Here is a 16,521-nt window from a genome sequence, read left to right on the forward strand (position 1 = left end):
GGTATCTGACATGATTACTCTCCTTTAAAAGACAAAGTACCTGAGGGTCACTGTGGTCACCAAAGACCACTGTACAATGTGGGAGAATGCGTTAGAGCCAAACCTGGGAATGTATCAACCACAGGCCACACTTCAGAAGTAACTTATTAATTAACCCTGATACGATTTCTGCCATAGCTTTCCCCCATCCCCCCAGTAGTTAGAGGCAGCAAAACAATCTAGCTAATCTAGGGTTTAATCATAGGTTAGTAAATCCAGTACACTATTCTCTGAAGGTATAATCATCTTTGCTGAATACAGGAACTTAAAAAACAGAGTTAAACCACTTTTACAAGCCCAAAAGAGTTATTCACTGTGTCAATGACTTCCTGTCAGAAAGCAAGGTATTACAAAATTGGGGTACAAAGATAGAAGATTGTCTTTCCCACATAAATCAATGACAAAATTATATAAATGAACCATTCAATTCCATAATATACCTTAGTTTTTAAAAAACACAACAACATATACATGTAAACTATTTTGGTTGGTTTCAGTGTAAATTTCAAGTTTCTGTGACATCAATGCAGTCTAAGAAAAAGGGCTAGTTACCAACTCCAACCCTGTCAAAACGAGTGTGTGACACCCAAGCAAAGAGCTGATAATGTGCCCGTGGGCCACACTGGGAGGCTATGGGCCCTCCTGCCTGCAAAGGGTGATAAAAACCTCCAGCTGTGATAGAGACTCACCATGCCTGCCTTCTGTACCGAAAGTAAACTTGAGCACTTACTTCCCTGCTAGGAAGGATTATTTAAACTCTGTCGTCTCAAGGACTGTCCCAGAGGAGATCCTAAACCTGCCCTCCATTCAGTCTGTTTAGAAGCATAACACTCTAACCCCTTTCCCAAGCCACACAGGTGGCACTCAGGCAAGGTGTCCTAGTATAGAAGCAAAGGTCTGCCAACTCAGGGAAGAGAAAAAGTGTGACTACCCTGAGAGTAATTATTTTGGTGGGGGTGAGAGGATGGATAAAAAGACTGAAGAAGAGGGAAAAGATTGGACTCCCACTTTCTTCTACAAACCCAAAGGGGATCTTACCAATAGCAAAAGCATGTGACAGCTTTGATGATTCAGCAATTAAATGTGTACATGCCACTGACTTTTTTTCCCCCCAAGGTAGGGTTTCACTCTAGCCCAGGCTAACCTGGAATTCACTATGTACTTTCAGGGTGGCCTTGAATTCCCGTACCTCTTCCTCTAGAGTGCTGGGATTAAAGGCGTGTGCCACCATGCCTGGCGCCACTGACTTTTAATGTGCATTTTAATGGCACAAACAAGTGTGTCCATTAAGTAAGATTAAGCAATGATGTATTTAAGTGTTAAAACTACACAGGTGTGGGCTGGAGGTATGGTTTAGCACTTAAGGCGTTTGCCTGCAAAGCCAAAGGACCCAGGTTCAATTCCCCAAGACCCACGATAGCCAGATGTACAAGGGGGACAAGCGCGTGTGGAGTACATCTGCAGTGGTTAGAGGTCCTGGTGCGCCCATTCTCATTCTCTCTTCCCCTCCCTCTTTCTCCGTCAAATAAAATATTTTTTTTTAAGATGTAATAAAGTTTTTCAAGAAAGCAGAATGGTGGGAAGAGTGTAAAAATGTATATAACCAGGGCTGGAGAGATGGCTTAGCGGTTAAGCGCTTGCCTGTGAAGCCTAAGGACCCCGGTTCGAGGCTCGGTTCCCCAGGTCCCACGTTATCCAGATGCACAAGGGGGCGCACGCGTCTGGAGTTCGTTTGCAGAGGTTGGAAGCCCTGGCGCGCCCATTCTCTCTCTCTCCCTCTATCTGTCTTTCTCTCTGTGTCTGTCGCTCTCAAATAAATAAATAAATAAATAATTTTTTAAAAAATGTATATAACCGACTCTATTTTGATTACATTCTAGCCACAAAGAGAGATGAATGAGAGACAAAGGTGGGAGGAGTGTGGCAAGGGGAAAAGAGGATAGAGAGAACTTAGAAATGTTGTCATAGGGGCTGCAGAGATGGATTAGTGGTCAAGGTGTTTGCCTGCAAAGCCAAAGGTTCCCGGTTCTATTCTCCAAGACCCACGTAAGCCAGATGCACAAGGGGGCGCAGGCATCTGAAGTACATTTGCAGTGGCTGGAGGCCCTGACGTCGTGCCCATTCTCTCTCTCTCTCTCTCTCTCTCTCTCTCTCTCTCTCTCTCAAATAAATAAGTAAAATATATTTTAAAAAAAGAAATGCTATCAATCTGGACAAGAAAAAAATGGATTTATATGCTTACCTTTACAAAATTTTAAAAAATGCCCAGATTATCAACATATATTGTTTTATGCTTAAAACTAGTATGTGTTCCCTTTTTCTTTTACTGAAGAAATTTAAGATTCACATTTGAAATAACTTTAGGGGGTTGAGGTCAATGATAAGGCATATGTCCATTCTCATTCTCTCTCTGCTTAAAAATAAATAAAAATATTAAGAAAATAAATTTCATATGAATTTAAAACTTTGCTATGTGATAATCTCATGACACCAATACAGAGATTTTAGTGGTGTTTTGATGTTTTAAACATCAGCATTTTGTTTGTTTTGTTTTGTTTTGTTTTGTTTTGCAAGGTAGCATCTCATTCTAGTCAGAGCTTACCTGGAATCACTATGTAGTTCCTGCCTCTGCCTCTCAAAGACCTGTACCACCATGCCTGGACTTCACCTTTTTTTTTTTCCCTGAGGTAGGGTCTCACTCTAGCTCAGGCTGACCTGGAATTCACACTGCATTGTTAGGATGGCCTCGAACTCATGGCAATCCTTCTACCTCTGCCTCCCGAGTGCTGGGATTGAAGGTGTGTGCCACCACACCTGGCTGCCTTCAACTTTTTTATTTATTTATTTATTTTTTTATTTTATTTATTTATTTTTTTTGGTTTCTTGAGGTAGGGTCTCACTCTGGTCCAGGCTGACCTGGAATTAACTCTGTAGTCTCAGGGTGGCCTTGAACTCATGGTGATCCTCCTACCTCTGCCTCCCGAGTGCTGGGATTAAAGGCGTGCGCCACCACGCCCGGCCCTGCCTTCAACTTTTATAAACTAGGTTCAACCAACTAGAATTGCATTTGAAAAGTAAGTTCTTTGAAACTGTGGATTAGTATACCTTTTGCTTTTTCTCTCATTTATTCTCATTCTGAAGCTGAAGGTTAAGAAAAATATTCAAGTAGACTTTAATTTTTTTCCTTTCATATGTAGTACTGCTTTCTCATTAAAATTATTTCTGTTTTGAAATTTTAGGAGATTCCATATTCATTATTTTCCTGGGGCAAACAGGCTCTTACTATATTTTTGCTATAGGGCTATTTTGGGCCTCCATCTTCTAGCCACAGTAATTTTTAGGTTCATTGGTAATATAAACATATATTCTTGGCTTGATCCAGAGCATTACATTTTTTCAGATTAACTATTTTGAGAGGCAGAGGCAGGGACTACATAGTGATTCCAGTTAAGCTCTGACTAGAATGAGACACTACCTTGAAAAACAAAATAAAACAAACAAACAAACAAAATGCTGATGTTTAAAACATCAAAACACCACTAAAAACTCTGTATTGGTGTCATGAGATTATCACATAGCAAAGTTTTAAATTCATATGAAATTTATTTTCTTAATATTTTTATTTATTTTTAAGCAGAGAGAGAATGAGAATGGGCACGCTAGGGCCTCCAGTTGTTGCAAATGAACTCCAGATGCAAGAGCCACTCTATATCTTACATGGGTACTAGGGAATCAAAACTGGGGCATTAAACTTTGCAGGCAAGCACCTCAACCACAGAGCCATTTCTCCAGCCCCTTAATATGAAATTTAGAAGAACTAGCTTTAGTTAAGAAATTCCTGATACAGGGCTGGAGAAATGGCTCAGCGATTAAGGCATTTGCCTTATGCACAAGGAGGCACACGCATCTGGAGTTCATCTACAGTGGCCGGAGGCCCTAGTGCACCCATTCTCTCTTTCTCTCAAATAAATAAAGAAATAAAATAAGTAAAAAAAAAAAAAAAAAGGAAGGAAGGAAAGGAAAGGAAAGGAAAGGAGAAAAGGGAAAGGAAGAAAGAAAATCCTGATACAATTTTCTGTAGATACAAAGGTTATCCATATCCAAAACCACAAATCTACAAAAGACCATTTCTCAGATTACAGATTGTGGTCCAGAGGGCAGAAAAGATCATCTCCAGGATACCATCAGCTTCAAAGGTTTTCATGTATGAACAAAGCTCTTCTCTAGGAAAGTCAGGCTGAGGTAAGAATAGATTGTCTACATCCTTCTACTGCCTTCATAGAGAGGAGCTATAACATGATTGGTTAGAAGAAGAGACTCTCAAGTCTACCTGGCAGGTTTTTAACTCCACCCCAGCCTCTGAAATTGCTATATGAAATTGGGGAAATAACTTCTTTGCCTGTAAACAAGGTGTCACAATTCTGAGCATTTAACTTGAAGTCATAAAATCTTAACTAGTACAGAATAAGGATTACAAGACCAAAATATTAGAACAGTCCAGGGAGGGAGGGAGTAAATTTACATAAATTATAAGATAAATTAAAATAATAATCATAATCAAAAAAGGAACAGCAATCTCTCACAACTCCTAACCCACAACCCCATGGTGAATACCAACAATCCCATTGAGGAGGGCCTCAGTGGAATAGGGGCAGGAAGGAGGGAGGGAAATGATGGTACCAACACATGATGTGCTCATACAAAGTATATATTTAATTTAAAAAATAAAAAGGGCACGGCTAGTATTTATCTGAGCTCCTATTATGTACCAGGCCTTCTGCTAGGCATTTACTATTTATTTATTTATTTATTTGATATAAGGTTTCACTATGTGGTCCCAGACTAGCTGGCCAGGAACTTGAGTCTCTTGCCTCAATCTCCCCTGTTCTGGGTTTATAGGCGTTATGCCACCTAGACAGCTGGCATTTATTTAATAGCCCTCATTGGTCCTGTTTCACAGAGGAAGAAACCAAGCTGCAGGGCAGAATCTACACCCTTCCAAAAGGCGGCAGAGCCAGGCCTGAAACGTTGCACTTGGCTTACAGGAATGCAATGTATTTATTCCACACAGTCTTCAAGAGAAAGTGAAAGCACAGGTTGCAAAAGTGCAACCACTGATTTCTGTGTGCTTGGGGAGGGAGGAGGGACAGCCCTTCTTCACCGACTCTAATGGAAAGGAAAGTGATCGACCTGTCCCTTTCTTTTTCTTGAGGTAGTGTCTCACTGTAGCCCAGGCTGACTGGCCTCAAGCTCGCAGCAATCCTCCTACCTCTGCCTCTGGACTGCTGGGATTAAAAGCCTGTGACACCATGGCCGGCTGACCTGTCCCTTTTCAATGGTAAACAGCCTGCCTTCCAATAGTTCCTCATTAAGCATAGGCTCCCAACCTCACTCTAAAGCTAATCCAGGGGCCAACATCTGTTCCGTGCTTGGCCGAGGGGAGTGAGGGAAAGGTGGTAGTTTGACTGGAAGACATGGTTCCCTTTTCCAATGGGAAGGCTTGACACAGGAAAAATAAACACATGCACACAGGTTATGGCAAGAATATGAGGAACTGCATACAATTTCAAACTAAGTTAAAACAAACAAAACCTCCAAAGTATTCTTTTCCATTATCATCTAAAGTTTAGAATGAGGGCTGGAGAGATGGCTTAGCGATTAAGCACTTGCCTGTGAAGCCTAAGGACCCCAGTTCGAGGCTCAATTCCCCAGGGCTCACATTAGCCAGATGCACAAGGGGGCGCACGCGTCTGGAGTTCGTTTGCAGTGGCTGAAGGCCCTGGTGCGCCCATTCTCTCTGCCTGTCGCGCGCTCGCTCTCTCTCTCCCTCCCTCTTTCTCTCTCTCTGTCTGTAGCTCTCAAATAAATGAATAAAGATGTTTTTTTTTTTTAATAAAGTTTAGAATGATTACTTATGGGTAGGCCACATTCATTCTTAGGTGAACAACAGTTAAATATCATCTTTTCTTCAAGAGGCTTTCCTTTGGCCAGGGTGTGGTGGCGCACACCTTTAATCCCAGCACTTGGGAGACGAGGTGGGAGGATCACTGTGAGTTCAAGGCCACCCTGAGACTACAGAGTGAATGTCAGGTCAGCTTGAGCTAGAGAGAGACCCTATCTCAAAAAAAAAAAAAGAGGATTTCCTTGTGGAGAATGCCATGCAGTGGCTGACTGTGTGCAATGACACAATCAGAAAACATACCTGTAAAATTCAAACTCGTTTCATGAAATTTTCCTCACTTTTTTTTTTAAGACAGGGTCTTACTCTATAGCCTCAAACTCACAGCAATCCTTCTACCTCAGCCTCCCCAGTGTTGGTATTAGAGGTATGCACCACCACACGGGACCCTCATAGGTTTTTAGAAAGTGTTCGATTGAAGTTTAAACAATTTTCTCCTCAACAGTCCTCAGAATTACTAAATTAAAAAAATAACTACCAGCCAGGCATGGTGGCGCATGCCTTGAATCCCCACACTTGGGAGGTAAAGGTAGAAGGATCACCATGAGTTGGAGGCCACCCTGAAACTACATAGTGAATTTCAAATCAACCTGAGCTAGAGAGATACCCTACCTTGAAAAAAAAAAATTACTACCACTGCAAATGGAATGAAATATCCTGATTTTTGAACAAAAACAGTTTTCGGCTAATTTCTGATTACCTATGGTAATAACATAGAAATAACTTCCTTAAAATTTTGACTTGTAGGCTGCAGGGATGGCATAGTGGTTCAGGCATTTGCCTGCAAAGCCAAAGGACCCAGGTTTGATTCCCTAGGACCCACATTAGCCAGCTGCACAAGAGGGTGCACGTGTCTGTTGTTTGTTTGCAGTGGCTGGAGGCTCTGGCACATCCATTCTCTTCCTCTCCCCCCCCCCCCTTCTCTGTCAAATAAATAAAAGTAAAATATTTAAAAAATTTTTTACTTTCCAGGCATGATGCAGCATGCCTTTAATCCCAGCATTTGGGAGGCAGAGGTAGGAGGATTGCTGTGAATTCTAAGCCACCCTGAGACTACATAGTGAATTCCAAGTCAGCCTGGGCTAGAGTACAACCCTACCTCGAAAAACCAAAAAGTAAAATATAATAAATTCACTTGCTAGTAATATTTCAATTGATTCCACCACACTTACTGCTTGCCCATTTAACAGCAGTGAGAGTTGCTAACTTTGCTTTCCAAGCTGGGTGTGGTGGTATGCAATCTCAGGCACGTGGGAGGCTGGCATGAGGGGATCACTTGAGCCAAGTCCACCCTGGGCATGGGCAACACAGCAAGATGTCATCTCAAAATATGAATATATTTGTTTTCCTCTCTCCAAAACCACTTTTTCTAAAGAAATCTTAAAAAAGAAAAAAAAAATGCCCTTGAGATTTTAAGTTTCAGCGGCACCTTACTACAACAGCTAGGATTCAACAGTCCTGCATAAACAGAACAAATGATCCTTGAAAAAAATGAAATCTAAGATTCAATATCCATCTAAATCCCAAACAGAAATATCAGGATCTTATGAATATTAAACATTCTAGATGTTTAGTATTTTTGAGATTGTCTCATGTAGCCCAGGTCTGCCCCAAGCTCACTGCACAGCCAAACATGACCTTGAATTTCTGATCTTACCATTTCCATGTCCCCAGTACTGGGATTACAGGTGTGCGCCACCACCTCAGGTTGATGTGGTGCCAAGGACATCATTCATGCTAATCAAGCATTCTATCACCTTCTCAGCCCAACAAACATCTACCAACTTAAAATACCACAATATCACAAGGGAATGGGCTCTATACTTCAACAACTCATCTCCGTGCTCAGTGTTAAACCCAGTAATATAATTCAACAGAGTTATTTAGAAAAGAATTATTCAAAAGTAAATCTCCACATTTAGTGCAATCCCCATCAAAATTCCAAAGGCATTCTTCATGGAAATAGAAAAAACAATCCAAAAATTCATTTGGAATCACAAAAAACCTCGAATATCTAAAATAATACTGAGCAATAATACTGGTGGTATCACCAAACCTGATTTTAACCTATACTACAGAGCCATAGTAACAAAAACAGTGTGGTACTGGCACAAAAGCAGACATTTAGATCAATGGAACAGAATAGAGGAACCAGATGTAAATCCAGGTAGCTATAGCCACCTGACATTCAATAAAAATGCCAAAAATACTCATTGGAGAAAAGACAGCCTCTTCAGCAAATGGTATTGGGAAAACTAGATATGTATCTGTAGAAGGATGAAAATAGATCCTTCTATGTCTCCATGCACAAAAATTAAGTCCAAATGGATTAAAGACTTTAACATCAGACCGGAAACTCTAAAACTGCTAGAGGAAAAAGTAGGGGAACCCTTCAACATGTTGGTCTTGGCAAAGACTTTCTGAATGCAACCCCAATTGCTCAGGCAATAAAACCACAGATTAATCACTAGGACTGCATGAAATTACAAAGATTTTGCACTGCAAACAAAGGACACTGTGAATAAAGCGAAGAGGCAACCTACAGAATGGGAATCTTCGCCAGCTGTATATCTGATAGAGGATTAATATCTAGGATATACAAAGAACTTAAAAGTTAACCAATAAGGAATCAAAGAAGCCAATCAAAAAATGGGCTATGGAGCTAAATAGAGAGTTCTCAAAGGAAAAAATACGAATGGCATATAAGCACCTAAAAAAATGTTCTACGTCACTAGTCATCAGGGAAATGCAGATTAAAACTACATTGAGATTCCATCTCACTCCTGTCAGATTGGCTACCACCATGAAAACAAATGATCATAAATGTTGGCGGGAATGTGGAAAAAGAGGAACCCTTCTGTTGGTGGGAATGCAATCTGGTCCAACCATTGTGGAAAACAGTGTGGAGGTTCCTAAAACAGCTAAAGATTGATCTACCATATGACCCAGCTATAGCACTCCTAGGCATATATCCTAAGGACTCATCTCATTTCCTTAGAAGTATGTGCTCAACCATGTTTATTGCTGCTCAATTTATAATAGCTGGGAAATGGAACCAGCCTAGATGTCCCTCAACTGATGAGTGGATAATGAAGATGTGGCATATTTATACAATGGAGTTCTACTCAGCAGTAAAGAAAAATGAAGTTATGAAATTTGCAGAAAAATGGATGGATCTGGAAAGGGTTATACTAAGTAAGGTAACCCAGGCCCAGAAAGCCAAGTGCCACATGTTCTCCCTCATATGTGGATCCTAGCTGCAGATGATTGGGCTCCTGTGTGAGAAGGAAAAAACTCAGTAGCAGAGGCCAGTAAGTTAAAGAGGAGATATAAAGGAAGAGGAAGGAAGGGAGGAGGGTACTTAATAGGTTGGTATTGTATATATGTAAGTAGAATGATTAAGATGGGGAGGGGATATGATGGAGAATGGAATTTCAAAGGGGAAGTGAGGGGTAGGGAGGGTATTACCATGGGATATTTTTTATAATCATGGAAAATGTTAATAAAAATTTGAGGAAAAAAAGGGAAATCTCTAGGCTGGGGAGATGCCTTATTGGTTAAAGATGCATACTTCTTCAAAGCCTGCCAGCCTGCATTCAATTCCTCAATACCCATATAAAGCCATATTCACAAACTGCTGCATGCCTCTGGAATTTGTTTGCAGTGGCAAGAGACCTTGGCACATCCATTCTCTTTCTCTCCTTACAAATAAATAAATAAGTGAGTAAAACTCTTACAAAGCAGACAGCAGCCTTATCACCCTTCATGTCCAAGTGTAATTGAAGAAATTGATAAAAAGTGATGAAAGAGCTGGGGAGATGGTGCAGTGGTTACAGGCACTTGCTTACAAAGCCTGCCAGCCCAGGGTTCTATTACCCAGCACCCACATAGAGCCACAGAGTAGCAAATGTGTCTGGAGTGCAGCAGCAAGAGACCTGGACATGCCCATACACACACTCACTCGCCTCCTCTCTTGAATAATTAAATAAATCTGATGAAAGATAATTTATTTTAGAAATATTTTTGATTCTTTTTGTTGTTGTTTTGTTTTTTGCTTTTTCTGGCTGGAGGGGGGGAAAGAGAAGGTACACACCTTAAGTAGCCAGGTAAACCAGTCAGTCACCTGGCTACTCAATAACTTCTGTTCACAAAGTAAGTGAATCCTATTTAAAACTGTTTTTCTTCATCAAATGCCATGACTAGTACTACCACAACTTTGACACCACATTATGAAAGTTACGGTTTTGTTTGGGTGGGGCAGGGGTGTTTATTTTGAGGCAAGACCTCACTATATAGCCAGGCTGGTCTTGAGCTTATTGTGCTAAGCAGACTGGCCTCCAACTCACACTTGTGATTATCCTGCCTCAGCCTCCAGTGTGCTGGGATTACAGACATATGCCACCATCGCTGGCTCTCCATTTATTTATTTATTTATTTTGGTTTTTCGAGGTAGAGTCTCACGCTATCTCAGGCTGACGTGGAATTTACTATATAGTCTCAGGGCGGCCTCGAACTCATGGCAATCCTCCCACTTCTTCCTCCCAAGTCCTGGGATTAAAGACATGCACACCATGCTCAGGTGAAAGCCTCTTTTTAAATTATATCCAGGCATGGTGGTACACACCTTTAATCCCAGCACTTGGGAGGCTGAGGTAGAAGTCTCCAGGAGTTTGAGGCCAGCCTGGGGGATACAGAGTGAGTTATAGATCAGTCCAGGCTAGAGTGACTCTATTTCAAAAAATAAAATAAAATAATAAAAAAGTCGGGTGTGGTGGCACACGCCTTTAATCCTAGCTCTCGGGAGGCAGAGGTAGGAGGGCTACTATGAGCTCAAGGCCTCCCTGAGATGACGTACTGAATTCCAGGTCAGTATGAGCTAGCGTGAGACCCTACCTCGAAAAACCAAAAGAAAAGAAAAATTTAAATTAAAAATATAAAGAGGCTTTCTTGGGCTGGGATACAGCTCAATGGTAGACAGCTTGTCTTGCACACACAAGACCCTGAGTTTGATCCTCCACCTGGGGAGAGTGTGAATTTCCACTCAAACTGTCTTTATATGTGGCCCAACCTAAAACAACATAATCAAAACAGACACTTGACTCAAATGAGTTTGGCTAGTTTACAATTTAAGAAAATGTGTAATTTTGCCAGGCGTGGTGGTGCACGCCTTCAATCCCAGCACTCAGGAGGCAGAGGTAGGAGGATCGCCAAGAGTTTGAGGCCACCCTGAGACTCTATAGTGAATTCCAGGTCAGCCTGGACCAGAGTGAGACCCTACCTCGAAACACCACCCCCCAAAAATGTATAACTGCACTTCCAACTATGTATCAAGAGTTTTAATTCTTAGTTACATACTGTATGTTTGCTTCAGACCCTTTCACTTGCTATGGAAATAACTTGGCTATATTCAACATAAGAAACTAGAGTAAAACTGATCAGAGACTGCATGCTGTAGTGAAATGATGCAGGGCAGGGTAAAGTGGGAGCTGGGGAGGGAGTCCATATGGAACCAAAGACCATGACTGTGGTCCTACTCTGCCTCACACTAGCCTTTTATCTGGCCCAGATGATTAAGAGCCCCTAAGTCAACATTCCCAGACATGCTGAAAGGAGGACTTAATACTGTCTACTTCACAAGTGGGAGAGTACGTATTTATAAGCTGTCAGACTAGCATGCACTATGTTCCCAATAAATCTCAATTTCCTTTCTCCCTAAAGGTCCAGTTTTCTGCCTATGGTCATTATCTACATGCAAACCATCAGAGAACAGTCAACAATCTATGAAAGGATTTTATTGTGTTCCTTGATTAACCTTAGAATAGCCAGGGAAACAATGTATAAGGTAGAGCAGAATTCAAAACTGTACACAAAAGCTACATAGGAGAGTGTTAGCTTAATCAGGGGCTTGTCCTAAAAATGACTATCTATAATATTGTAATAGGATACTATGTGACAAAAGAAACACCCCCTGTCATTCAGAGTTATTCAGATGCCTTCCCAGCTCTCTTGAGAGAAAATCCCATTATCTTTACACTGTTCAAAGCCCCCTAGCCCACCATACCACACACACTACCACTCACACCTTACCTGCTCCAAAGGTCCCCTCCACCCACTCACATAAACAACGCCAGCCGCCCTGTCTCGCTGTTCTCAACCTCCCTCTCCGTCACATTTCTGCCTGCTTTACTCCCTCAACTCTCAGTCTGCTCAACATTTACCTCAACAGTGGTGCACACAGCATTTCGCACCCTCACTTTTCACCATGCCCTAGTGCCATGCATTTCTAATCCTGTTCCTCAAAACTTTTCTTTATCACACTTGATACCTCCTAACACAGGAAAGGAGAAAATTATATAGTGTGTTCATTGCGTGTCTTTCTCTACTAAAATATAACCTTCAACAGAGCAAGAATTCTCTCTGTTCAGTTGTATCTATATATATTCTCAGTGTTTAAAATATTATCAGGCACATGTTTAATAATTATCAAAATAAAGGAGGCTCTCCTTTAGTTTACTTGAGGGTATACAAAAGGATGTGCAACAAGTTCTGAAGAGTAAGCCTGGAAAAGACTTACATACTGAATTTTTAAGTTCCAATATTTGCAGGAAATATAATCATGAATATCACAGTACATAAATTTTTAAAAGCCGCACTTGACATGATAAACTACCCATTAATTTGAATTTTGCTATTTAACATATTTGCTATACTTACTTAGTTTCTTCTATTTAGTATGATTTAATGTCAAATGCAATTTTCAACCATTTTTCTAGATTTCATGTGATTTAAAAGGCTTATTTACATGTGTCACAAACACCAAGGAAAATGTAGACTAGGAGAAACAAGTTTTGCAATAATTAAACTTAATCCTCAAGACCTCCTTGTTCTTCAACTTCTTTTATAAAAGGGGGGAAGAGAGTAAATTAGATCATCTTTGAAGTCACTGTAGATCTAAAGTTCTGATATTGAGTTTATAAAGCACTAATACACAATCTACACACATTCCCACATTTATAAAAATCATCAGACTCATAAATTTGTTACACCAAATAGAACTTTAGAAACCACTGAAACCAATACCACTGGCTTATAAATAAGTAACCCAGAACATCTGAACACTTCTTAAAAGATTTTTTTTTTAATATGCTTGCTAGGGCTGGAGGGATGGCTTAGCAGTTAAGGCGTTGGCCTGCAAAGCCAAAAGACCCAGGTTTGATTCCCTAGGACCCACGTTACACAGATGCACAAGGGGGCGCATACGTCTGGAGTTCTTTTGCAGTGGCTGGAGGCCCTGGTGTGCCCATTTTCTCTCTCTCTCTCTCTCTCTCTCTCTCGCTCTCACTCCCTCTTTCTCTGTCAAATAAATAAATAAATAAATAAAAACAAATATATATACATATATATATGTATATGTATGTATGTATATATGGTTGCTAAACCAGGTATAGTGACTCACTTCTGTAATTAAAGCTCCTGGTAGAGACAGGAGGATCAACAGTTCAAGGTCATCCTCAGCTAAATAGTGAGTTTGAAGATAGCCTGGACTGCATAAGAACCTACTTCCAAAAAACAAAAACAAATAAACAAAACCCTAGCAACCTTGCTTATAATGCCCAAGACTGTTAGGGTTTGATCCCTAGCACGAGATTATATTTGGTCTCTATATGACAGACAAGTAAATGATATCTGTTTTTCCTTATAGAAAATACTCCAAAACTGGGCATAGTGGCTCAAGCCTTTAATCCCAGAACTTGGGAGGCTGAGGTAGAATGAACACCACGAGTTCAAGGCCAGCCTGTGCTATAAGGGTGAGTTGCAGGTCATCCTGAGTTAGAGAGAAACCCTGTCCCAAAAAAATAAAATAACATATTTCAGATTATCATTATGCTGTAGAAACTGGTTGTGAGAGACAACTCTAAGTTTATAATGAAATTCTTTGACTATGTAATTCTTCTGCTCCTGTTTCTCAACTAGCAGATAATCCCAGTGGCAAGAACTGTGTTCAGGCACAGAAAGTGTCCTAAATTCACAGTCACCATCACTATGATGACACATGACCAAGTTCCAAAACAAGCTAATTTAATATTAACCCACAGGACAGAAGTTGACAAACTCTCACCCAAGGGGAACTCGCATCTACAGTACATCCATCCAGAATTCCTGCAAAGGTAATGGGGCATCCTCAGGCCCCTAGATTCCGGGGGGGAGGTGGCTGATTATCCTGACCTGCATATACGGCGATGCTGAGTGTTTAATCAGAGAACTGCTCTTCATTTCTTCTAGCTTGCTGGACCTAAACACAAGGGTGGAAACTCATGGAGTCTCAAAAGAAACGCCTACGACCTCCCATCAATTTAAGAAACGACAAACTTGTGGAGCCTTGGGGTGGATCTTTGAACTTCCTCTCCACTATCCATGCACACATTTAACCTGTACTTTTCCTGGAAGGTTTGGGTTTTTTTTGTTTTGTTTTGTTTTTTGTTTTTCCTTCCACACTGTAAAGTTTTACGAACTTAGCACAGAAAAGAGAACTCTTGAGTATGTGGGACCAGACCACGTAAGCCCATACATGACACCAAAACTTTATCTGAAGGTTAGGATTACATAAGTGTCATTCAGCGGAAAACAATCCCCCCCCACCACCTTCAGTACTGACACCCCCGGGGAGGGGGTCCCCTTAGCCCCCCCATCCCTGGAGCGCGCGCGCACACCCCATCCTCAGAGGCCACCGTGCTCCCGGGGAGCAAAGGGACAGTCCTATCCCCTCTCCTATGCACACCAGAGTCCAGCACTCAAAGTCAGTCTGGCAAAAAAAAAAAAAAAAATCACCACGGTCCAAATGCGTCGGATTATTAATGACAAAGAAAGTAACTTGACTATATACACACAGGGTCTTCCAAGCTTGGGTGCCTCCCCCCCTCCGCACACACACACACGCACCTCTCCAACCACAAAACAACAACTTGACAAAGTGTGTGTGTGTTGCTTTTTTTTTTTTTTTTAGGAATCACAGATGGTCCTTAAGTGCTATCATAAAGCAATTACTCCTCCCACCCCAGGCAAATAAAACAGGCGCTCTCGGAAGCAAAGCAAGGCAGGTCAGATCCCCCCCACACACACACCAGCACCAGCACCACCACACACCCTGATTTTTTTTTGGGGGGGGAAGGGGAGTGGAGGGAGAACGGGGTACCGGGGCTGCACTTCCGTCTCCACCTGCACGCCCCGGGGCCACAGCCGCCGGGTCTGCGTCCACCCAGGCGAACTGTCCCGGTCCAGCCCCCGGCACGGCGAGCGGAAAGGCGAAGGCCGACGGAGCGGCGGGGGCCCGAGGGGCCGGGCGGCGAGGACGCGAGGCCGGGGGTGGGGGGAGAGGGTCGCGGCGCCCGGCGGGCGGAGCGCGCTCTCGGGGCCCCGGGGACCCCCTTCTTCCCTCCGTCCCTGCCGCACAATGAGCCGCGGCGCGGGGCCGTTTCCCCCCCCCCAACGCCTCCCGCCGGCCCCGGCCCCGCTCCGACTAGGCCCCGCCGCGCTCCGCCTCCCCGGCTCTCGCGTAGCGACAGCAGCCGGACGGGCAGCGCCCGAGCTGGGGGCGCAGGCGGAGCGAATCCTCGCAGCTGAGCCCGGGAGCGAGAACCGGGGAATCGGGAGGTGGGGAGAGGTGGGGTTGGGGACGGGGGGCGGGGGGGGGGAAGGGAAGAGACCAGGCGGCCGGGGCCGGGCGGGCGGGCGGGCAGGCTGGCTGGCTGGCTGACGGCAGGCGGCAGCGGTCCTCACCATGTTGGTGTCCTCCCGGGCCTTCTCCCCTCCTCCTCCGGCTCCGCAGCGAATGGACGGCGGCGGCGGCGGCGGCGCCTCTCACGGGCTCGCCGGGGCTCCCGCTCATGCGCAGTGCGGCGGCCCGCCGAGGAGCAGCCCCGGGCCGCGGGAGGGAGGCGGAGGGCGCGGGCGGGCGCGGGCGGAGGGCGCGGGGTCCCGGCGCGCGGGGGGGACGGGGGGACTGTGGCGGGGTGAGCGTGGAGTTGGGGGGGGGTCTCTCCCGACATCGTGGGCGTGGTGGGGGAGGCCCGGATGAGCGCGGCGGGGACCCGCAGAATCTCCGCCACGATCGGCAAGAAACCCCCCCCCCACCAACACACACGCCTGCCAGTCCTGCGCCCACTCTGCGGAGGACGTCCCCCCTCCCCAACACACAAGCTCCTCCGGGGAGGTCCCCTGGGACAGAAGCCCACCCACTACCTCTCCCCCCCACCCACCCCCACTGCCTGCTCCACTGCAGCCTGCCCGGGTAAGTGTGCAAAGTGCCCAGGTGACCGGTCCCGAGGACAAGTCCAAGCGTGGCCTGGGGAGGGGGGGGGGTGTTCATGTGGGATGCTTCAGAGAACACGAGAGGACCCGCAGAGAGTGCTCCTTGACCCCTGGGGAGATTGACTGCCCGGTGGCGGAGAGAGATCGCCCGAGAAGGAAGGAGAACAAAACGGGAAGTATGGCAAACGCGCTCAGAGAGGGCCATTGAGACTGGG

The 16,521-nt window shown here is 44.0% G+C and overlaps 1 protein-coding gene across 3 annotated transcripts in view; it reads right to left on the minus strand.

Annotated features, from left to right (window-relative positions):
- The window catches only part of Dcun1d1 (defective in cullin neddylation 1 domain containing 1), a 45,690-nt gene extending 29,790 nt beyond the window's left edge, over positions 1–15,900 (minus strand). Inside the window, exon 1 of one of the 3 annotated variants that reach the window (XM_045130072.1) lies at positions 15,776–15,900. In XM_045130072.1, coding sequence (XP_044986007.1) covers positions 15,776–15,778 — 3 coding nt within the window. In that variant the 5' untranslated portion in view covers positions 15,779–15,900. Of the gene's footprint in view, positions 1–14,117; positions 14,136–14,224; positions 14,260–15,775 lie in introns of those variants that run through there. The other 2 variants (XM_045130071.1, XM_045130074.1) reach the window with 2 other exon arrangements.
- Between the last annotated feature and the right edge of the window lie 621 nt (positions 15,901–16,521).

The sequence above is a fragment of the Jaculus jaculus genome, chromosome 11, assembly GCF_020740685.1.
Source record: "Jaculus jaculus isolate mJacJac1 chromosome 11, mJacJac1.mat.Y.cur, whole genome shotgun sequence".
In the NCBI taxonomy this organism is placed as follows: Eukaryota; Metazoa; Chordata; class Mammalia; order Rodentia; family Dipodidae; genus Jaculus; species Jaculus jaculus.